General features: G+C 43.1%; 1 protein-coding gene across 2 annotated transcripts in view; it reads right to left on the bottom strand.

Annotated features, from left to right (window-relative positions):
• Setbp1 (SET binding protein 1) overlaps positions 1-20,857 on the bottom strand; it is a 348,122-nt gene that overhangs the window by 307,756 nt on the left and 19,509 nt on the right. For both annotated transcript variants that reach the window (XM_013014934.1, XM_013014935.1), the window contains exon 2: positions 16,967-17,620. In XM_013014934.1, coding sequence (XP_012870388.1) covers positions 16,967-17,446 — 480 coding nt within the window. In that variant the 5' untranslated portion in view covers positions 17,447-17,620. The remainder of the gene's footprint in view (positions 1-16,966; positions 17,621-20,857) is intronic.

Below are 20,857 nucleotides of genomic sequence, written 5' to 3' on the forward strand. Positions count from 1 at the left end.
CTACATATGGTCCCCGTTCCCTCAGCCTGCACTCTGGGCCTGCACTCTGGGCCTGGGCGCTGTCCCTCAGCTCTTCTGCTCAAAGCTGGCACTCTACCACTTAAGCCACAGCCCCACTTCTAGCTTTTTCTGCATATGTAGTGCTGAGGAATCGAACCCAGGGTCTCATGCATGCAAGGCAAGCACTCTATCACTGAGCTACCTTCCCAGGCCAGCCTAGCTTCTTTGAAAGGGTATGGCACTGAGCTTCAAGGCTCAGGCATTGGCTCTCAGAGATGTTGGTGGGCTATTTTCAACATTGATGTTCAGTTAAATCTTACAGTCATTCCCTACCAAGGACCAGTCTCTTCTCAATCTCCTCAACTTCACTGCCTTTGGCTACCCTCCCACCTCCTTACACTCTGAGAGACTTCCATGACTTCTCTTTCCTGGTACTTTTGTGGGCCCACCAGCATTAGAAGTATGCCATTTCTCTGTGCTTCTGTTATTTGAGAAAGGCTGGGAATATTGAAGGACTACTTCTTTTGCAAGGACTAGCTTCCTGTCTGATAGCACTCCTTCCCATGAAATTAATTGTGCTGTCTCTTGGCTCGTTAGAAAAGAGACACTCAGGTCCCAGGCAGCATTATGCAGGGTAAATCATGTTTAAGTAACTGAGAACTAGTGGGTCAGTTTTATCTTTTGTCGTGGCTGCGATCATTATTTAGCTGGTTCTCAAAATGCCTGGCAGTGAAGCTTTCATGTCAGGCCAGTATTGAAAGATAAATGTTTTCTTCTCTCCCCACCCCCATTGCCAGCCCTTCTTCTCTGAATGCTGCAAGCACAGGGCAGCTGGGAAATAAAAGGCTTCTTTATCTGATTTTCCTGGGCAAAGGCATGGTGGGTTCAGGAGGGTTCAAGAGGAAAGCGCCAAGCTGTAATGAGATGGGCCAAGTGAACAGGCAGGTCAGGCTCCCAAGCAAGGGCCCTGAGTGGACACACCAATCAAGGGTCTTGTCTCCTTTTTTCCCCCCTCAGCATTGTGGTGACTAAAAAGATCATTTTGTTGTTGTTATTGCTTTGTTTTTGTTTTTGTGTTTCAAGACAGCCACTGATGGGTCATGTGATACCTGACAAATCCTGAGACCCCATCGACCTGGGTGCTATGTCGTGCTCTGAAGAGGGAAGACTGCTCTGAGGATTTGAAAGGTCTCTTTAGGCTTTCATATTCTTTGTGTGTAACTGTCAAGCGATGAGAACCAGTGTGACCCTCGCACATCGCTATGGAGAGCACTGACCAATGGTACAAAGGCGTCTTCAGAGAAGATAAAAGTACCAACTTTCTGGGTAGCCACAGTTTGCTTCTGATAAAGCAGAGTGAGAGACAGTAGGAGAGGGAAATAGCGCGACACCCACTACACAAGGTGGAAATTAAGTCACAGGGACACTTTTGTTAATTAAATTGCCAAAGTCAGAGAGAAAAGTAATAATTTGTATGATTAGAATTGTGTGTGTGTGTGTGTGAGAGAGAGAGAGAGAGAAGAGAGAGAGAGAGAAATTAGAAATTTTAACCCAGAAGGACTCCAACTTTCCCTTGTCCTAAATTCTGATCCTATTAAGCCTCTTTCCTGTAGAATATTGGGTAGGAAGAGGATTTCTGCTGTTTAATTCATAAAAATTTAGAATTCTCACTCTTTGTTACTAGCCTGGACAACCTAGCGGCCTAGAACAGAAGTCTTCTTTCTTCCACAGACCCTCAAGTGCCTATGGAAGGTCGTCAGTGACCCAGGTGTCATGATCCCTACCTGTGTCCAGAACACAGTACATCCTATGCCTATCATGCATTACTTCTCCACAGAAATCCCTGGAAGGCAGGATTCAAAGTAGTCATGCAGCCTATGGACCTCTACAGCAGTTGGGACTTGTTCTTCAAAGATCCATTGCAAAGATTGGAGGATGAATGAAGAGGAAAGAGCAGTGTTTTGATCCAGAATGATTTAACCACATTGGTGGCATACACTACCTCAGAATACTACTCAGAGCCTTTAGCACACTGTTCTGCTGCTCTCACTACCTTCTCCCTGTTGCTCATGTGAAATATCAATTAAGAACTTAGACACCAAGGTAAAAATGAAAGGGAAGTCAGGGCAGCAGGCAGTAAAGGGTAAGAGTTCAAGAAAGCGGCTGGAGAAAAGAGCTAGGATTGTCCCAGCAACCCTCTTTTTCCTCCCTGAACCAGCTCTCCTGCCCCAAACATCCATTTCAAAGCCACCACTGGGCGCTTTTCAGCAGACACATACATGTCCCCACAGATACCCTCTCACATACACATGTCCAGAAACTCTCAAGTTGGCAAACAAGTGACAATATGCAAATCATCAGAAGCCACAAAGATTTGCTTCGGTGGGGAGCTTGAACAAACAAGGGAACAATTTTGCAAGTGGCCACAGATGGCTCAGCTTCTCTGCTTACAATGGACACTAACAAGATTTGCCATAACTAATTCATTCTTTCACACCCTTGCCCTGTTCCTACACCTTCTGAGGGTGGGGAAAGTTCCCTATCAGAGCCATCTGCATTTTTGTCCCTTTCTAACACACACAACAAAGTGTAACTTGTTCATCCACACAGTGTATGGATGGGTCCCATTTAAAGTCGTTAAAATAGGTTTGAGAGATTGTGGTGGAAAGTAAGCATATGCTGGCTTTTTCCCATCCGCCTTAGTTCCTTGAAAGCCATATCAGGAGACAGGGTGGAAAAGTAGAGATTTATTGGAACCTGTGCCAAGCTGGAGAACTCAGTAGTGGGATAAGAATAAGTAGTAAAGTATACATGAAATAGAATGGTCTGGAAACAGACGATGAATCTAGCAGGTCAAATCCTAACTTTGCACAAAGGTGAAAACTGAGCCAAAATAAAGGAGATAAATTCTGGCTTTACATCGCAAAAAGATAATTTTATGAGCCTTCTATGCATTCTATACTAGGCATCACCAGTGGAAACAAACCCTCCCAAGGGAAAGGCTGAATTGGGACTCTTTGTGCATACTTAGTGCTCTTCTTTATTCAAGGCCCTTTCCAGTCAGCTTTTCATAAGGGTCCCTAAGACACTTATGTATTCCTCAGATGGCAAATCAATGAATTCTTCAGAAGATAACTGAATTTCTCCAAGTAGCCAGAATCAAGAATGTGGAAGCTGTTTCTTCCTGAAAGCTCTCTCAGCTTCTTCAGTGGGATCACAAAAACCAAAGGTATTGAGGCTCTGTCTCTGGGCTTACTTTTCTTTGCTATTGCTGTGTGATGACTTATTTACTAATGGAGCTCATTGTCGATTCCCTCACTGTGTTCTCCTCATGGAGGTAGGTGGCTTCCATTGCTGCACTTAGGTAGAGAAGTCAGTCTCTCTAATCAGGTCTACTTAAGGCATCCGTTCCAGATTTCCTGTGTAAACCCTACAGACTAACAGGTCCCAGTCTGTTCACCACAACCAAGGGGCACATGAGTATTTTACACCTTTTGTACAATGCTTCAAATGATGGCCCTGATCCCTGGTAAATCTGATACATTGTTCAAACCCAGTCAGCATCTCCACTTCCTTTGCGGCTTCTTGGAGTTGCTTACCTCCCAGCACAAGCATCTACCCTGCGGCCCAAGCTCTCCACGAAGATGGAAAGCTTGTAGATTTCTATCAACGCCAAACCAATCTATGAAAAGCAGAAGTGAGCCTTTGCATCATCTCATCCACCATGGGTCCCCAGTCGTCATTCATAGCAAGTTAGGCCAACAATTAAATATGCATTTGAGACCTACAGCAGCCAGCCATTGAGTAAACTACGCACATTATTATCCTGATTAGATAAAATTCATGTTTACAGATGAGTATGTTTCCATATACATCCATATGAATATCTATGTATATGAATAGGTATTTCTACGGTACTTTCTTGAACTATCAGGCTTGGAAATTACTTCAGTATCTTCTGTTCCAGTGCCTTCATTTCAAGAGATGACCTCTGGAAAGCAGAGGTGGGTGCAGAAACACTGATCATCAGGGACAGAGATGTGGTCTCTCGTATCTTGGGCCTAGGCTCTGTTAGAACAAGCATTCTAATTAATATCTGTCTTCACAGAGGTTACACACACACACACACACGCACGCACACACACACACTTGTTTAAGGATATATAGTACTGACCCTAAGCACACAAAGCACACCTCCCTCTCCTCAGAGAAACCTGAAGGACAGGTATAGATGTCCTAGGGGTGCTCCCAATGAATTCTACAATACTTCCGGACCATTTTTTTCATAATTGTCCTCCCATGCAATTCTTTTGCCTCCACTTCCTACAAACCATATGTTGTGACCCTGAGCCCCCAGAGATGGACTTTCTTCTGTGAAAAATAAGCTCCAAGGACCACCAATTATCCCCCTGCATTAAATAAGATGAACAGAAGCAGCCATTGCTGCTCCCTGTCAGAGACCAGCCAGAGAAGCTGCTGCAAGCCCAAAATTGGGAGCAAAGGTCAGCTGTCATTTAGGAATGAAGCCAGAAGGAAAGGCTTCCATCCAGAGGGTTAGCACCTGCTCCTCCCTGGAGGAGTTGGGGAGCACAGCTGTCCGGCTGGAGGCAGCCTGTATCCATGCCCACCTGCACTCCTGGCCCTCATGGGGTGTCTTCAGTGGCTCTAGTATCAAGCAGCCCAGTACACTGGGTGGGAAAGACAAAAATGGCAGGTCAGACCTCCCCAGGGTACTCATGCCCTCTTGTACAAAGGTCACCTGAATGGAGAAAGCTGATGTCTTTCCCCCAGTCCTTGGATTGCTGTCATGCCAAAATATGTGCTATACCATGCCCTTCCTCCACACGTACATTTTCTCACTTCTTCCCACTAGAGAAGCCCCACACTTGGGCCCCACCCTTCTCCGCCTCTCCTCCTCCCCCCCCCCCCGGGGCAATAAACTGCACCTTTACTGAGTTTGGCATTTCCAGTTTCCTGTTTCCAGTACTATATTTCCTTGATGCTTTTCCCTCGGCTAAAATGTGTGAGGCTGTTCCGAGTGTCTTGCCAAATTTGTTATTCTCCCGCCATCCTAGACTGGGTATCTCAAGGACATCCTCTGGATTAAATACACCAATACCATAAGGCCCTATGTATCTTCCCATGGACACTAGACTGGATGCATGTCTTCTACTCAGATTTTGGTCTGCATAAAGGGGTATCATGTCTCTGTTTTCACTGAGGCACAGACGGTCCCTATCGCTCAATGAAATTGACCAGTCAGTCATGAGGTATTTTTTGAGTCTCTGACATCCTCTTTCCCAGCTGAGTTGCTATGGAGAAGCCTTTCTGTCTCAATTCCTACTTTGATGTAGCTTACAAGTCAGACAGACAGGGTTCCCCCAATGGGGTGTTTAAGGAACAATACCTAGTTAAATCTCTGCAATATTGCTTGGCATGCAACAAACAGTTGTGAAGAGAATGCTTTTGATTGAGCAATTGAATCAATTAATGAATGACTCACTGATGCTGAGGAAGAGCGCACTTCAAGTGGGACAATTAGCATCAGCAGTGGCATCCAAGAGCCAGTCGGCTGCAAGAGTACGCAACTCAGGCTCCGCACAGCCCCCTGTTTAGAAGTCGGACATTCTCCTTGTTATAGTCTGCTGCTTCCACACTCACAACTCTCGAATCTTCAGCCCTCAAAGAAATAAACTCTGGGGAAGGCCTCTGGGCTAATTGGAGCCCAGACTGCATTTGCTGTCACAGGGGCAGTTTCTGTACTTAGGAGCCTGTGCATGCTGTCACCCAGTCTGTGACCAGCCATCCTTCGCCAGCCCTTCATTGCATCCAATGTGGCCACATGCTAACTTCTGTCTTTCTCTAATTGCTTTGGACAAGCTTTGCGTTCATACATAGATTAAATTAGAAAAAGGAAAGAAAGGGGGAAACATTTCGCAAAAGCACGCTCATTTCACATGGCAAGGAGTTGAGTACATTGCTCAGGAACGTTGCTCTATTTCTTAAAATCCATAGAAGCCTATGATGTATTTTAAGAAATTAAAATATACACATGCAAATGTATGTGCATACACACACACATTCTAAGTCATCTAGGAAAATAGTACATACTATGCGGAAGGATGCAAGACAAGCCTCTGGTCTCTCTTTCTGTCTCATTGTCTTTCTTCTCTCTGTCTACTGTGTTTGTTCTGTTGTATGTCACTCTAGGAGACTCCTTAGATCCCCTGTGAGGTCATGGGCCTAGCCCAACAGTAAAAGGAGAAAAGAGAAATACTGTGTTTATAAGCAGCTTTATGAATTTCATAGGCTGAATTCACTATGTGTAGAGCTTGCCTTTCCTTACCCTAAAAGAGCGAACATACCTCCTCCTCCCATAGGCTCCCAAGTAGAGCTGGAAGTGCCTGCAGGGAGACCAGATGCCAAAAGCTGCCAAAGACTTATTGGTAATCTGTACTAATTTAGCACAGAAGGGAGAAAGAAAAATCAACCCTAGAAAGGCACTAGCTCCAGGGACACAAGATCCTTTTGTAAGATCTGACCAAACTCTCTGGCAGCTGTGGCATCTGACTGGCATGGTCTCGTTTCATAGAGAAAGAACTAGAAGGACAGAAATATTCTAGCCATGGGTATGGAGCAAGGATGTCCGGCTCCCTCCTCAGGTTCTGTACTCTATGCTGGCTTGCGTGAACACAGGAGTCTGCAGGGCAGGTACACTACAGTCACCGCTTCCTAGGTGCTTTGCATACCCCAGGTAAGTTTTATTAGAAGTCATTGGGCCCCACCATGTTCATCTGTATAATGGGGATAATGGCATCTACCTAGTGATTGTAGGCCAGATTTGGTAGGTAATAATGTGGTAGACGTTTGACAAAGTTCTCAACTACTCTATATACCAATCTGGTGGCCATTATTCTGCCCAGGAGAGTAATCTCAACAGCCAATGGGCTCAGGCTTCCCACCAAAAAGTCTCCGTGGTGCTGCTGATAGGTGAGTAATGGTCTCCAGAAATAAACCAGGCAGCCTGAGTGTCTGGGCACCTGGGCATCAGAGGCTTGTGAAATGAGGCTTGTGAAATAAGGCCTACCTTACCCTGAAGCACCTAATGGATCTTGCTGGGACTCTATTAGGCCTAGTTTCATTTATTTTTAATCTCTATTTTTAGTTTTTGTGTTCTTTTGTTTTTCTCCCCTGCCAAGAGATTAATGTGTAGGTTCTTAAACAAGGGGGTCCCCGTTTACAGCTGACAGCAGCAGCTGCGACCTCGGACTGTCCTGCCGAGTGGCAGGGAATCGAATCAAAAAGAAAGGCAAGTGGACAACCTTTCCTCCAGGGAGCATGAAACACAATACCAGCCTTTAGCCAAACCCAGCAGACACCAGCCCTGATTGGAGGTTGTCTTGGAACAAAGGGAAATTGGTATTTAAAAAAAAAAAATTCTGAAAGCCAACTCAGCAGATGGTTTCTTCCTGGCCTCCAGGAGGGAAGGGGAGAGGTGGGAGCAAAGGAAGGATGCTGGGATAACACAACTGCCACCATGATCCAGATGACTGAGAAGTGACAACGATGGGGAGGAGGACTGACCTCTCACCCTAGAATTTCACAAAGGGCAATTACACCATGTGGCGGGTATCTGGGCCCAGCGGCTGACCATCTCCAACCTGCAGCTGTTGTCAGTCAGAACCAGGCAGGGGCTTTATTAACAGCAGAGGAGAGGGAGTTGACAGTGAGAAGATATTAGAAGAGGCAATGGAAAAGTTTGATTCAAGACTACAGTGTGTTAGAAAAACACAGTATTAGGATTCTAAAGAGGAACACCTTCTAGTTGCATGGCCCCATTAGTATTTCTCAACCACTTCATAGCTTATTCACTCAGATAATCCTCAGGATCATTATTAATCTTGCTTTTAAGTAAGAGAAAACACAGATCCAGTTGTGAAAGGCAGAATGGAGATTCAAATTCAGAACTTCTAGCTTGGGATAGTCTTCTTTTTTCTAAACCCTATTTTTTTCCCTTTATTCCAGGACAAGACAATTCAGAAGACCTTGTAAATAACTCTAGATTAAGTCATATTGAGCTTGCTTTCCCACAGCCCTGGGCCACACTGCCCACATATCACCCTGTCCATGTCTCTTCGCAGCTAGGAGCTGCAGCATGCTTTCCAGCAGGAAGATAGCTGTGGGCAGACAAGAAAGAAGCTGTGGGTTTAGGGATGATGTTGCAATGCTGAGATTTACCCACAGACTAGGTACGGGTGGTAGGAGCCATCCAGCAAAGATAAGGACTGAGCTCATCTCCTACATTAGGGACCCAGCAGCCAGACAGCAAATGGTAGAATCTTCTAAGGATGGAGTCCTGCTGCTGGAAACTAGAGACCTGAGGGTTTGCACCTTCAACTTCCCAATCGAATCCCTCTGTAATTAGTTGTAAACTCAGGCAAATCATTTTTTAAAACCATTAAGAGTAGGCCAGGCAAGATGGTTCAGGTGAAATGGCTCAGGCAAGGCGAAGATTGAGAAACCATGGTTTGAGGTTAGTCCGAGCAAAGAAGTTCACAAGACTCCACCCGAACCAATGGCTGTGTGAGGTGACACAATTCTGCTATCCTAGACATAGGACAAATGCAATAGCTGGGGGCAGTGCTAGGGGTTGTTCATCCCCAGCAACTACAAGAAGCACAAGTAAGAGGATTACAGCTTTGGCCAGCCTGGGCGTCAAGTGAGAACTTACCTCAAAAATGACCGTGGCAATAAAGCACTAGAGAAATGGCTTAAATAGGAGAGCACTTGCATAGCAAATGTTATAAAGCCCTGGCCTCAATCTTCAGTAAAGCAATAAATACATAAATAATACAATTTAAAAAGTCCATTCCCCAGGACTATAAAATAGGGAGGATGAACAGCTATTCTGTCTAACCATCCAAAGAACAAACCAGAAAGAAGCAAGAGTTAGGGAAACAGGGACATGATTTGTTGAGATGTCAGGGTGATGTGGTGGCAGCTTTCAGTTTTCTATACCATGAACTCCCCATAGCCCCTATCTTGACAACTTTTCTTCACCCTGGAATTTTCCCTAAGTGTCCTGAGATCAATTATTCTCAGGAAGATTTTTTTTCATCACTCCTGGTAGCATTCATACTGAATATGCCATCCAATAGTGTAGATACAGATTGAACTCCGATGCTTCTGTTCTGCCACAGTCTGTCTGGACGGTAGCATGGAAGGCAGAAACATGAGGGAAAGAGTTCAGATGCTTCTAAGGGATGGATTCACAGCACACAGAACTGACCAAATAGGAGTTATTTGGATAGCTTAGACAAGGAAGAACTTTACCATGGAACAATCTACATGGGCAGAGAGCTAACAACAGCCTGGTTCACCTAGGCTGGAGAAAGAAAGTGACTATGAATAAGGCTGTAACTCCTGCCTTCACAGAGTTTACAGCATAACAGAGAAATAAACACTTCACTTTGACAACAAGTGCTTTAACAGCCATCTCCCGTACACAAAGGAGATTATAATGTAAAGGAGAAACCAAGTTTAGAGATGGCAGACGTTATTTGAGTCATAACTCTCTCTAGATCTCTGCAGAAAGAGATGAGTATAAGAATTATACTGGAAGAATTATACTTCGAGCCGTGGCTCAAAGTGGTAGAGCACTAGCCTTGAGTGCAAAAGCTCCAGGACAGCACCCAGGCTCTGAGTTCAAACCCTACAACTGACCAAAAAAAAGAATTATGCAAACACCCAAATTTTGACTCAGACACTCCACGGAATGTAGTATCTGATGGCTTGGACTATCAAAGAAAGATAGCACAAGGCTCAAAGCCCATTAGCAACAGTAAAGCAGCCAGAAAGCTAGTACAGTCCAGGATCACCTTAATAGAGGCGTTGACTGTGTCTACAGCTTCGGTTTTAATCTCCTGGCACTCTGCGGTCCACACTACTTCCTGGCATTGTACTCTTCTCTGTAAGTTCACACTGCCTATGCCTTCTAGGAAAGATGCTGACATGGTAGTATTCCCAGCACACCGACAGGCAGATGGCATCAGAAATCCAAAGAACACTTTCAGGAAGTAAAAATATTGAGTCGTTAAAGACGATTGTTTTTAATGTAATGTAAGAAATTGCTTTCTAAACAAGTGCTGTCTCAAGAGGTGGCATATCTACTTGTCTGAGGGCCTCTGGCCAGCACTAGGGTGAGGTTTGTTCATTTAAGGAACCTTCTACAAATGTTCTTTTTCATGTCAGTAATGGCCATGATTCTGGAAGTGTGACCCGGATGTCAATGCATTCGGGTTTTGACCCAGATCTTCTGTTGTCAAATCCCCTGCCCACTTAACCAGGTGCTGACTCTAGCCTGGCCTCTCAAAGGACATAACTCCTATTTGAGACCCTTTTGCACCTCCCAGTCTTGGCTTTCTCTACGAGCTAATAGTTCTCAAAGTCCAAGACAGCACAAAACTGCCATTCAAAGATGGGGTACTTTTTTCTGCCAAGGGTCATTTGGATATTATAAACTATTCAAAAGTGTCATTTCAGGCTGACAGGCTGCAAGGGGTGACAAGAAGCAGGTGTTGGCCCACCATGTACCAAACGATTTCTCAGGCATTGTATGCCAATGGGCCAGACAGTCCTCACTCCTGAACGATAGGTTTCAAGTAGGAAAACAGAGACAGTTCAAGAACACAGTGCTACAAGGAAACACCAAACAATGTCTCCTTTCCCCACAAAAAAAGAATGAGGAACAACTGCTTTAAGTTCCATTCCCCAGTGACCAAATCCAGCTGTGAAAAATACTATAATTCTCATTCACAACACTAAACAAAGGAACCGACTGGTCTGGCATAAAGAGGCTGCTACAGTTCTGAGAGAATTTATATTTGTAAACAATTACTTCTTCTTGGCACAATGGCTCACCTTGAGGGGCAGAATCATTTACCTATTGCCTTTCCAGAATGTTCTACCCACTCCCATCTAACTGGACAGAAACTAGGAGGCAAAAACCATCTGGGAAAAATACTCAATAAACAAGGTCAGAGAAAGCACACGGAAACATAAGCTGCAATTGATACGAATGATGATTATCAAATGGCCTCACGAGGTGGGAACTGCTTGGACTTTTCAGAGTGAAGAAAGGCCTCCATGGTTTTCCAGATGAGGTCAGAGGCCCACAGGAGGTGAGGGAAGTTAACTCTGGAAGGTACAGACTGACAGCCTGAAACTTTAGAAAGAAATGATCTTCATAGGGCAAGGGCCTATGAGAAAGAGTCCTGGAAAAGATGCAACACACATCTCTTCCCATGCAAACCTTTAGTGTTTCCTGTTCTGACACGTTGAACTAAACACAAACACGCCCTCAGCCAGGGGGCCTACTACTTCTCCAGCTAACACTAGTCCACTTCACCGCAATGACTGAGAATCCAGTCTGAATGGGTGTCTGAACGCTGTGTCTCTCTGTCTGGACACATCCTGGGAACCTGGCTCTTGATCTTCTGCCCTCTTCTCTAACAGCCTTCCCTCCTGACCCCTCCTTGAGAAAAGCTCCCAGAGCCTTACTGCTACCCTTTAAGTCACTCAGAGGCCATAGTTGAAACTTCACCCTCAAACTGTTGGTCCTATGCAAAATTCAACACAAATTGTCAGCTCACTGTGGGTAAAAACAATTCTCTGAAGACACTTAGCTTCAATGTCTTCTGCTGTTGGTTTTCTTTATTTACTGCTATCAGAGAGGAACCTGAACCAAAGAAGCATCTGACTGGGAACCCGGAGCAACCCGCCATGCCCCTCCCCCTGGCTGCCCTGACTGCCTAGCTAAGGTCCTGCTTGTGTCGTGACGAAGTGAGGCAGGTGCCAGATGTCAGAACATGTTCGGTATGTTAAACTTTGATGGTCAGATGCTTTCGACTTTAAGTTGTTTTAATTAGAAGTCAAAGGATAATAAAGGAGAAGGCAAGAAAAGTTAGTTTTCCTTGACTTCTATCTAAAATTTTAAAAAATGAGATGCAACTGAAGGTCAGTTGAAAGTAAAGCCATGACAGGACGTTCTGCAAGTGTGAAATATGTGTGGTTGAGAAGGGTGGAGGGGGTGGGGCTCTTCTCCCAAGGCCAGCAGTGTGCCACCTGCCAGCAAAGCCATACTTGGTGGTTCCTTTGACACCACATTAGAACTTTCGTTTTGAGTCATCTTTTGTGCTCAGCTGATTTGGGAGATAAATGATCACAGAGGGGGAAAAAAGACATTTGAAACATCTCTGAATAAATCTCCACAGCAAGTCTCCTCCCTCTACCAAAATCAAGCATTGAGGATGTACCATACCAGCCTACCCTGGTAAAGACACAGCAACAAGACACTGGAACTGCTTCCACTAACACCTGTACCATAGACCAAGCATTCAAACAGGTCACAGTGCCTCCCTCAGAGAAGGATGGCAGACAGGAATCTGAGCATGGTTTCCTGACTGAGGTGGTATTCTAAGCAGCCCCAAGGCACTTCCAGCCTTCCAGTGACATCATTATTAAGGTGCTGGTGTGATACTCCATTTTCATGCAGTCAGGACAGGTCTTCAAAGGTTGGGTGGTTTATTTGCCACAGGCTATTCAAAGCCAGCAAGTGAAAGAACTCAGGAGAGAGAAAGAGTTCATCCTGGAATCTAGCCTAGACACCGGAGAATGCTATCCACACCTGGAAAATGACTCTCTGGCTGAATAGCATATGGGTTTTTTTTCCCCCTTGGTCATTCTGTCAACTTGGGACGTCAAAGGCATAGAAGCACCATGTCAGTCTCTCCATGGAGAATCCCCAAACCCAAGAGGTAACAGACTAGCTTGAAGTTGTAAATACCAGATATTCTCAAACGCAGAAAGGAGAAAAAAGTAATAATAAAAGAGGAGTGCGACGTGGGGGTGATCAAAAATTCACAGAATATCATCTTAGAACTCTCTGTACATGTCTTTTTCTGTGAACATACTTCTAGAGACTCATTTTCATAATCTCTGTTTTTTTATTGACTTCCTTAGAAGGGCACTATATCTCTTACCTAATACTAAAATGAAACAGTGTAGGAATTTTGACAAAGTAGCTCAATATATCCTGAGCTAGCTCTCCCTCAGCCTTTACTTCCTAGCAAATTCTGTTTTCACACATCATGTAAGCTATTAATAATAAATCCTCCCCCAAGAAACATCTCCATCCCCAACCCTGGTTAGAAATACCCATGAGCCCTTGAGACAGGAAGGTAACATTTCCATGAGGCTGCACTGCTCATGCTCTACCATGTTCCCTGACCATCTGCAATGTCTTGGTTGGTCCTAGGTTTGAAATCTGGGAAAAGGCTCTAGAGGATGCTAGATAGACATCTTCTCATGATAAAGCTAAGAACTCCTGTAACGGTTAACCTAACAAAGAAATTAACTTGTGATATGTAGATTCCATCACCATTTTCCTATAGCCCTTTCTTTTACCCAAAACAACAACAAACAAACAAACAAAAAACAAAACAATGAAAAAGAAAATCATGTGGAATCCAATATGAGCAGTTTTTGCCAGAGGCTGGTAAACAATTACTTGGACAAAATTAATTGGTTGACTTACAAAAACACACACACATAATGCAACACCCAATTTCCTTGACCCTCTAATTAAACTTGGAGGTTAAATAATTAAAAACAAACCAAAATGAAACAAAACTTGTTATCCTGAAACTTCATATCTTTTCCTAAGTCAAGGGTTGATGACATTTTTATAAGACCAGATCGCAAACAGCTTCAGCTTTAAAGGTCATTGTGACTTGGTGACCCTCCACAACTCTGTCACTGTAAGAATCAAAGTAGTCACAGGCAAAGTACAAACAAATGGATTTGGCTCTGTTCCAATAACATTTCATCTATGGAGACTGAAATTTGCATTCCATATGAGTTTAACTTATTTCCAAATATTTCTTTCTTTTAATCTTTTTAAAGTATAGCAATCATTTTGTTTGCATGTGAGCTGTACAAAAACAGGAAGGAGGTGGGATATGACTTGGTGACTGTGGTTTGCCAACCCCTGCAGAAAGTCAGCACACACTACCAGATGACTACCAAGAGGGGCCTCCACCAGCAACTCCTCATAGCTCCTGGCACAGGGCTGGATTTTCAGGGGTCTCTCCCTGAGTACTTAAGGACACTTACTTCATTAAAAAAAAAAAAAGATCTAGAAGATAGGATTTTAATGCCACAGTGATGTGATATTCCAATGGGCAGCATGCTATATTTGAGAAATAGATGGTAGTCCAATACTTACAAAATGTCACCGCTATCCTTTCTCTAGTCAAACTACTGATCATATACTTCTCATTTACACAAAGGCAGTTCAACTTCAAGAGACTGAGTTTTTCCACACGAATACTAGACTAAGTCTCCACATCCCAACCTCAGCTTCAGTTTTTGCTTACTTTCAAGTTGCAAAACAGCACCAATTTGAAAAGAAATTAAGGTAACATTCTAATCCAATACAGAGCTGAGAATGTTTTTTATCATCCATCAAGGAATTACAACTCCATGCTGGTAATTTTATTCATGTATTTCTGTTACATATACTACAAAGATGTCGTGAAGACAGTGATATATAGAGTATGAATAAGCTCCTGACAAGAGGATTTTTTAAGTATATTTCTACCTCTGAGTCATTATGAAAAGGTACTATATTTTGAAATCCGACTGAGTTCCTCCTTTCTCCTTTCCCTTGTATTTAACAAGTAACATATTCAAATACGTGATTTCATCTCTCTTTCCAACAAAGCCTTCTTCAAAGGGTACGTAGTTTTATGAGTGAATATGTCCAGCTTGAGAAAGTTAGACATGTATGACTGCAAATCACAGTTTTATAGTTCATCCTATGTCACAAATTCCAAATCATTACTCCATGTCATTACAGTGAGTAGAAGGCTGTGTTTGGGAACAACTTGTGACTTTCAGTAAAGTAGTACCTGATCTGAAAACTTATTGTTTTCAAAGGAATAAGTTGCATTGGCATACCCCCAAACCAGGTGTTGTTCCCCAAATCCTGTCAGTGATGGAGATGGAGGGAAAACAGTAACTATAAGTAACAGTTTTTAAAACTGCCCACCCTCTGAGATGAGACCTAACAACACAGAAAGAACTGTATAGCTCAAGGCCAGACTTAGAAAAACTCATTCTCAAAGGTGAAGAGACCCAACTGCAAAGCAATGCTTCACTGTGGCATTTTCTTGCAAGAACCACAGAATAGTCTACAAGTGTTGACTGGGTTGTATGACAGGGAACCCAGAAATCACAGTAAAGTTTAGTGAGGAGAAAGCATGACCTCTATGTGCTGGCAAAGCAGGCCAATTTCTAAATATTTCTTTGTATCCCAAAATGCTAAAGTTGTGTGACCAACTGTCCTTGTTTTCCCAAAACTGACATAATTTTTAAGCACAAGAGTTTCAGTTTTAAAACCAGGACAGGCTTATTGAGCCAACCGTGAGGAGTTAGTCACCCTAAAGAGATGCTTCTATCTCTTTTATTTGGATTTTAAATACATCAAACTGGTCAAAAGTCTGTGGAAAGACATAGTCCTATATTAAAGAGTTAATATGACTCCAATGGTTTTATTTAAAATGACTATACCACAAGACTGGGAGCATGACTCAAGTGGTAGAGCACTTACCTAGCAAATGCAAGGCCCTGAGTTCAAAACCCAGTACCATCAAAAAGAAGGGGGTAGGAGAAGGGGAAGAGGAGGAGAAGGAGGAAGAAGAAAAGTAGGAGAAGAGGAGGGGCAAAAATGACTGACCCAAAAACCACTGGTAGCAAAAACATTGCATTTCCTTATAATCTCTGGGTTACAAAGTTTCTATATCTCTACCATTTTAAATTAATCCATCATGGTAAAAGAACACAAAATGAGAGAGACACAGATTCTAATTAACAACTACTACTTTGAACCTCATATCTCTGTCAATAAAAGGGTATCATTTAGTGCCATCCTCAAATTCTAAAGGCTCTCCAAGACAAAATCTTTCCATACTAAAGCAATCAGTCTTCTACTACCATAACAGGGTACTACACTCATCCCAGGAAGAGATCATTGTAAGATCCCCAAATAAATCCAACGAACCATGGAAATGTTGACTTCCAACCATGTTTCACACACCACTAACCACCTCCAATGGCTCTAAACACAAATGTATGACTTTTGTGAAGAAAATGACAACCGACCAGGATCATGTAATATCTGGCCTTACATATCTGTGATGTCTCCAAAAAAGATTCAAGCCAATCCCCTGCCCTTTCTCCAGTTTTCCTTAGAATAGTCTTCTAATTTTTCTCAATGGTTTTTCAGGATGATCTCTAGGCCCTGCAAGAACCTGGGTTACTATGAACACAGCTTAGTCAGGTTAGCGATTTATCTTTAAGAAGACATGTGATACCAATGACTAACCCAAAAGGAAATATAAGCAGTCCTGACTGCTCTGATTGACCAACTCTTAAATTTGAGAATCAGTGCAAAGGTTAATGCAAAAGAAATAAAAAAGGAAACCAAATTTTGGTTAGCGCTCAGGTCACCCAGCCATCTGGATGCTATACAATAAACAGAAACACTCCAGAACTATAAGGGCAGTAGCGTCTTCATCTCCAGGTAAGTAGAAAATATAATAATAAACAGGATATTATACCAAGATTATATCATATTATATATATGCATATACATGCATATATATACATATGTGCATATATATGTATGTATGTATATACATATATGTGCATATATGTGTATGTATATATACATATATGTGCATATATATGTGTGTATACATATATATATAATAATATATTAATAATATAATAATCCGTCAAGGAGGATGGTGAAACTAAAGTAAGTAAATGCTTAAGTAGACTTTCAATAGTTGTGGATACAATGGAGAAACAAATAAAAACAAATCTGTAAGCAAGGGCTTCCTACCTTCTTTTTGGAGTGGCTTCTTTCTTCCTCCTTCGTAGCTTTGCTATTTTTCCCAGCACGGGACACCTTCTGGTCCCCAGACTGCTTGATGGTGATCTTGATCTCAGGTGGGCATATATAGTTTTCCAGATTCTTTGGGGGTTTCTTAGCCCGCTTTGTGGTCTGAATCTTCAGCTTCAGACTCCCCTCTGTGAAGTTTGCCTCCTTGATGGAAAACTCCTGCTCTTCCAAGCCATCTCCTGCCACCCATTTCTCACTGTCTGCATTGGAGTTGGAGTCCACATCTCGCCCTGAGCCCAGTTCATCCTCCTCCTCCGGCTCCATGTGCTCTCCGCCCACTGGGAGGCCCTTCCCAGATCCTGGAGCAGAGAGCAAGGCTTCTCCTGGGACAGATGAGGGTTTGGCTGAGGAGACTGGCAGGAATTCTGACTCACTGCCCCCTCTTTGCCGGGAGCTGCTTAGCATTTCTCTGGACTCCATGACAATCCCCCACTGTCTTCAGGAGTTCTCAGGCGGGAGAAGGGGAAAAAGGAAAAAGGTAAGGTCAGAAGGAGAGGACACCCAAAATTCCAAGAACAAAGGAGTCCAATGGCTAGGCTCAGAGTCCCATGGATGGAGACACGGTGAGGTGTTCAGAAGAGATCAGATCTGCAACTGAGAAGCAGAGAGATGATTAGCTATGACAGGAAGGAACATGACTCTAAAAAGATATTCAGTCTAAGTCCCAGAAGTCCCTTCCCCCTTATCTACATCATCGAAAGAAAAAAAATTAACCAGAATCTGTACATCTCCAAATTGGATCATACTTGGAATAAAGGGGGAAAACACAGGTATGTCTTTCGTAATGGGTTCTTATTCATTTTTTTAATGGCTGCAGGCCCAAGGAAAAGATAAGCAGGGTGAGTCCTCCAGCCAGAAACAAGCTAGAGGTTTCTTTTTTGTTTGTTTTAAAACATATTTTCATTATCTTTAAGTAGTTATACAAAGGAGCTGCCACTCAACAAAGCAGTTTATGATTACAGTGCAACATGCCTGGTGTCACCCCTTCCAACATTCTCACCCACCTCCTACCACCCATTCCTTCCCTCACTTTTCTTAATTTTTTAGGGTATGTATCGATTTTTCTGGCCATTTAACCAAACAGTTTATGTATAGAATGCATCTTGCTCTGTGTCACCCCCTTTAACATTTTCATCCCCCCTGGGACCCACCCCATCCCTTATTCTTAATTTTTTGGTATATACAATGTATTCTGCCCTTTTCCACCTTCATTTGTCTATCCCTCCCCCCCTCCCCCCAAGCTAGAGGTTTCTTACAGCCAAGCCACCTTTAGCTGAGTCACCAGCAAAACCAGCCATGACGAAAGGGAACTCTAAGTGTTGATGCTCAGGTCTGTGGGAACTGCATCTGGGTGGCTCTGTGTACCACATCCCCCACCCAGGTGAAGAACAGTTTGCAAAGCCAAAGAAACACAGCCCCACCCCCTTCCACCTATACCAAGCTCCTCTCCTTCAGAAGAAAGACATTTACTCAACCTTTATCATTCTCCTTTCTTTGTGTACTACTTCAATTACATAAAGTCTTGTCTTGCTTCGCACAAATCACAACTTAGGTGAGAGGCCTCAGAAAGGAAAACAAAAAGATCTCAGTGGGAAATAAGTACAATTATTAATACAGAATCAACTAACTTGCTGAGTTTCAGAAAGAGGCTTAATAGCTCTGCTTTAGCTTTATTTGGAGAGTGGGTAAGGCAGAGTAAAAGAGGTGAGACTCTAGTAAGCTGCTTAACACCAATATCGGTGGAGAAATTTCTATAAAAACTAAAGGAGCCCTCTGCCTGCTATAAAGGAAAAGACGAACTGCCCACTGAAATAATCAAACCTGGACAACACCAAAATCTGACATATTCCATTTCAGTATTCATGTAACAGAGTACACGGTAAAAGTTTGCAGTTTGTCACCAGTGAAGAGTGGTGTGAACTAAAATCTTTTTTTTTTTTTTTTGTCGGTCATAGGGCTTGAACTCTGGGCCTGGGCGCTATCCCTCAGCTCTTCAGCTCAAGGCGAGCACTCTTCCACTTGAGCTACAGCACCACTTCCGGTTTTCTAGTCTTTTATTGGAGATAGGAGTCTCACGGTCTTTCCTGCCCGGGCTGGCTTTGAACCGCTATTCTCAGATCTCAGCCTCTGAGTAGCTAGGATTACAGGCGTGAGCCACCGGCGCCCGGCCTTGAACTAAAATCTTATAAGAGAGTAGTGAGTAAAACTAGAACTTTTCATCAGAAAGGATTGAGTTTGCACTTCTTGGTATTTGTTTCTGTTTCTCAGCCTCTCTGCCTCTGTCTCTCCCTCTATTTCTGTCTTCTCTCTCTTCCTATCCATTACTTCATTCTTCATCTTATTCTACCAGTACTTTTTTTACTTCCAAAATAAAGTATGAGAACACAGAACTTTCTAAATCTAAACAGTTGACATTAGCTCTTAGAAAAAGAAAGGAGCAAAAGGAGATACCCTATACTAAAAAAATTAATGTTTCCAGACATACACACACATAAATATTTAATTATTTTCAAAATAGCCATAGTAGATTATTTTCTTTTCATGTTCTTTACATGAAGGGGTATTATGTCTACATAACAGCAAAAGGAAATGGTTAGAGAAGCCGCATTTCGTGGGCTCTTGGAAGTGTTAGCAATCCCCCTAAGGATCATCTTCTCCCTCATTCCCCAACCCCCAAGATGACAGGAGAAAACCCAGACTTTCCAACCACATGACTAGCTAAACCATCTTTCCCTCTTACCCGTTTCATGTCCCTTATTCCTAATTTTAAAATTTCAAAGATCAAAAGGAATCCCAACCACCAATCCTTAAGCAAAACTCAAGAGCCTTTGAGGCTACACCCAGCACCCATATGTCCCCCTCCCCACGTCAGGCTACAGGTCAGATCACTCTCAAGCCTTTGGTCTCCAATTGTTCTTGCTGGTTCCAGCAGAAGATATTACCATACAACTTTGGTTTCTACTTCTGAGCGCATCAATTTTAAAAACTGGCCAGGAAACATGCCTACCAGAAGGTGCCTATGAGTGGCAGCAAAGGTACCTTCAAAATAGCCAAGATCGAGAAAGCTGAAGTCTGAGCACAACAAATCCCTTCTCTCTTGGGAACAGCATTTCTTCAGCCTGTGGTCTTCCCCAAGGATCCTGTTTCCCAGAAAGGCGAGGAGCATAGCTGGCTCCTGGAAAGTGCTCAGCTCTGAAGAATGGACAATTTACAAGTGCTTCCACTTTGGGGAAATCCAACAACTGTCTTTATTCCAGAAAGGATGAAGCTGCCTAGTGAGAAGGTGAAGATTTTTGCTGCAGTTCAATAGCTACTTGTGACTCGTGCTACAGTAAGGATAAAGTCCCCTCTTAGGATGGGAGTGGCGAATAGCTTGGATAATTCTGGCTATTTCTTTTGCTTATTAGATCTGTATCTCATCTGTGCAATCTGAGTGCTTGTCCAACTCTTAAATATTTGGAAGTCATATTCAAGTCAATTGTCACTGGGGCTCTTTTTCTAGTGGCAGATACCATATTAGTTGTTGGGGATACCATGATGTCTTAAGACATGTCTTTCTGCTTGTCAAGGAAGAGGGCTGAGTCCATCTTTCTCAGTCTGGAGCCCAGATTCCTGCATATTGCAAGTAGTGATGGTCAATGTTTATTCCTTTTGGCAGGAATTATCAACATTATCTTTTTATTTCCTAATCACTAACTTACAAAGCTATCCTAGGTCTGGGCAAAAGGTGAGGCACAGATTTCTTAAGTGAATCCATCTGAATCTTCAAACCAGAGTGAAGCAATGTATATGCTGATAAGAGAAAAACAAGTGAAATTGTAGGTAAACGGA

This window comes from Dipodomys ordii, unplaced genomic scaffold (assembly GCF_000151885.1).
Source record: "Dipodomys ordii isolate 6190 unplaced genomic scaffold, Dord_2.0 Scaffold25, whole genome shotgun sequence".
Classification (NCBI taxonomy): Eukaryota; Metazoa; Chordata; class Mammalia; order Rodentia; family Heteromyidae; genus Dipodomys; species Dipodomys ordii.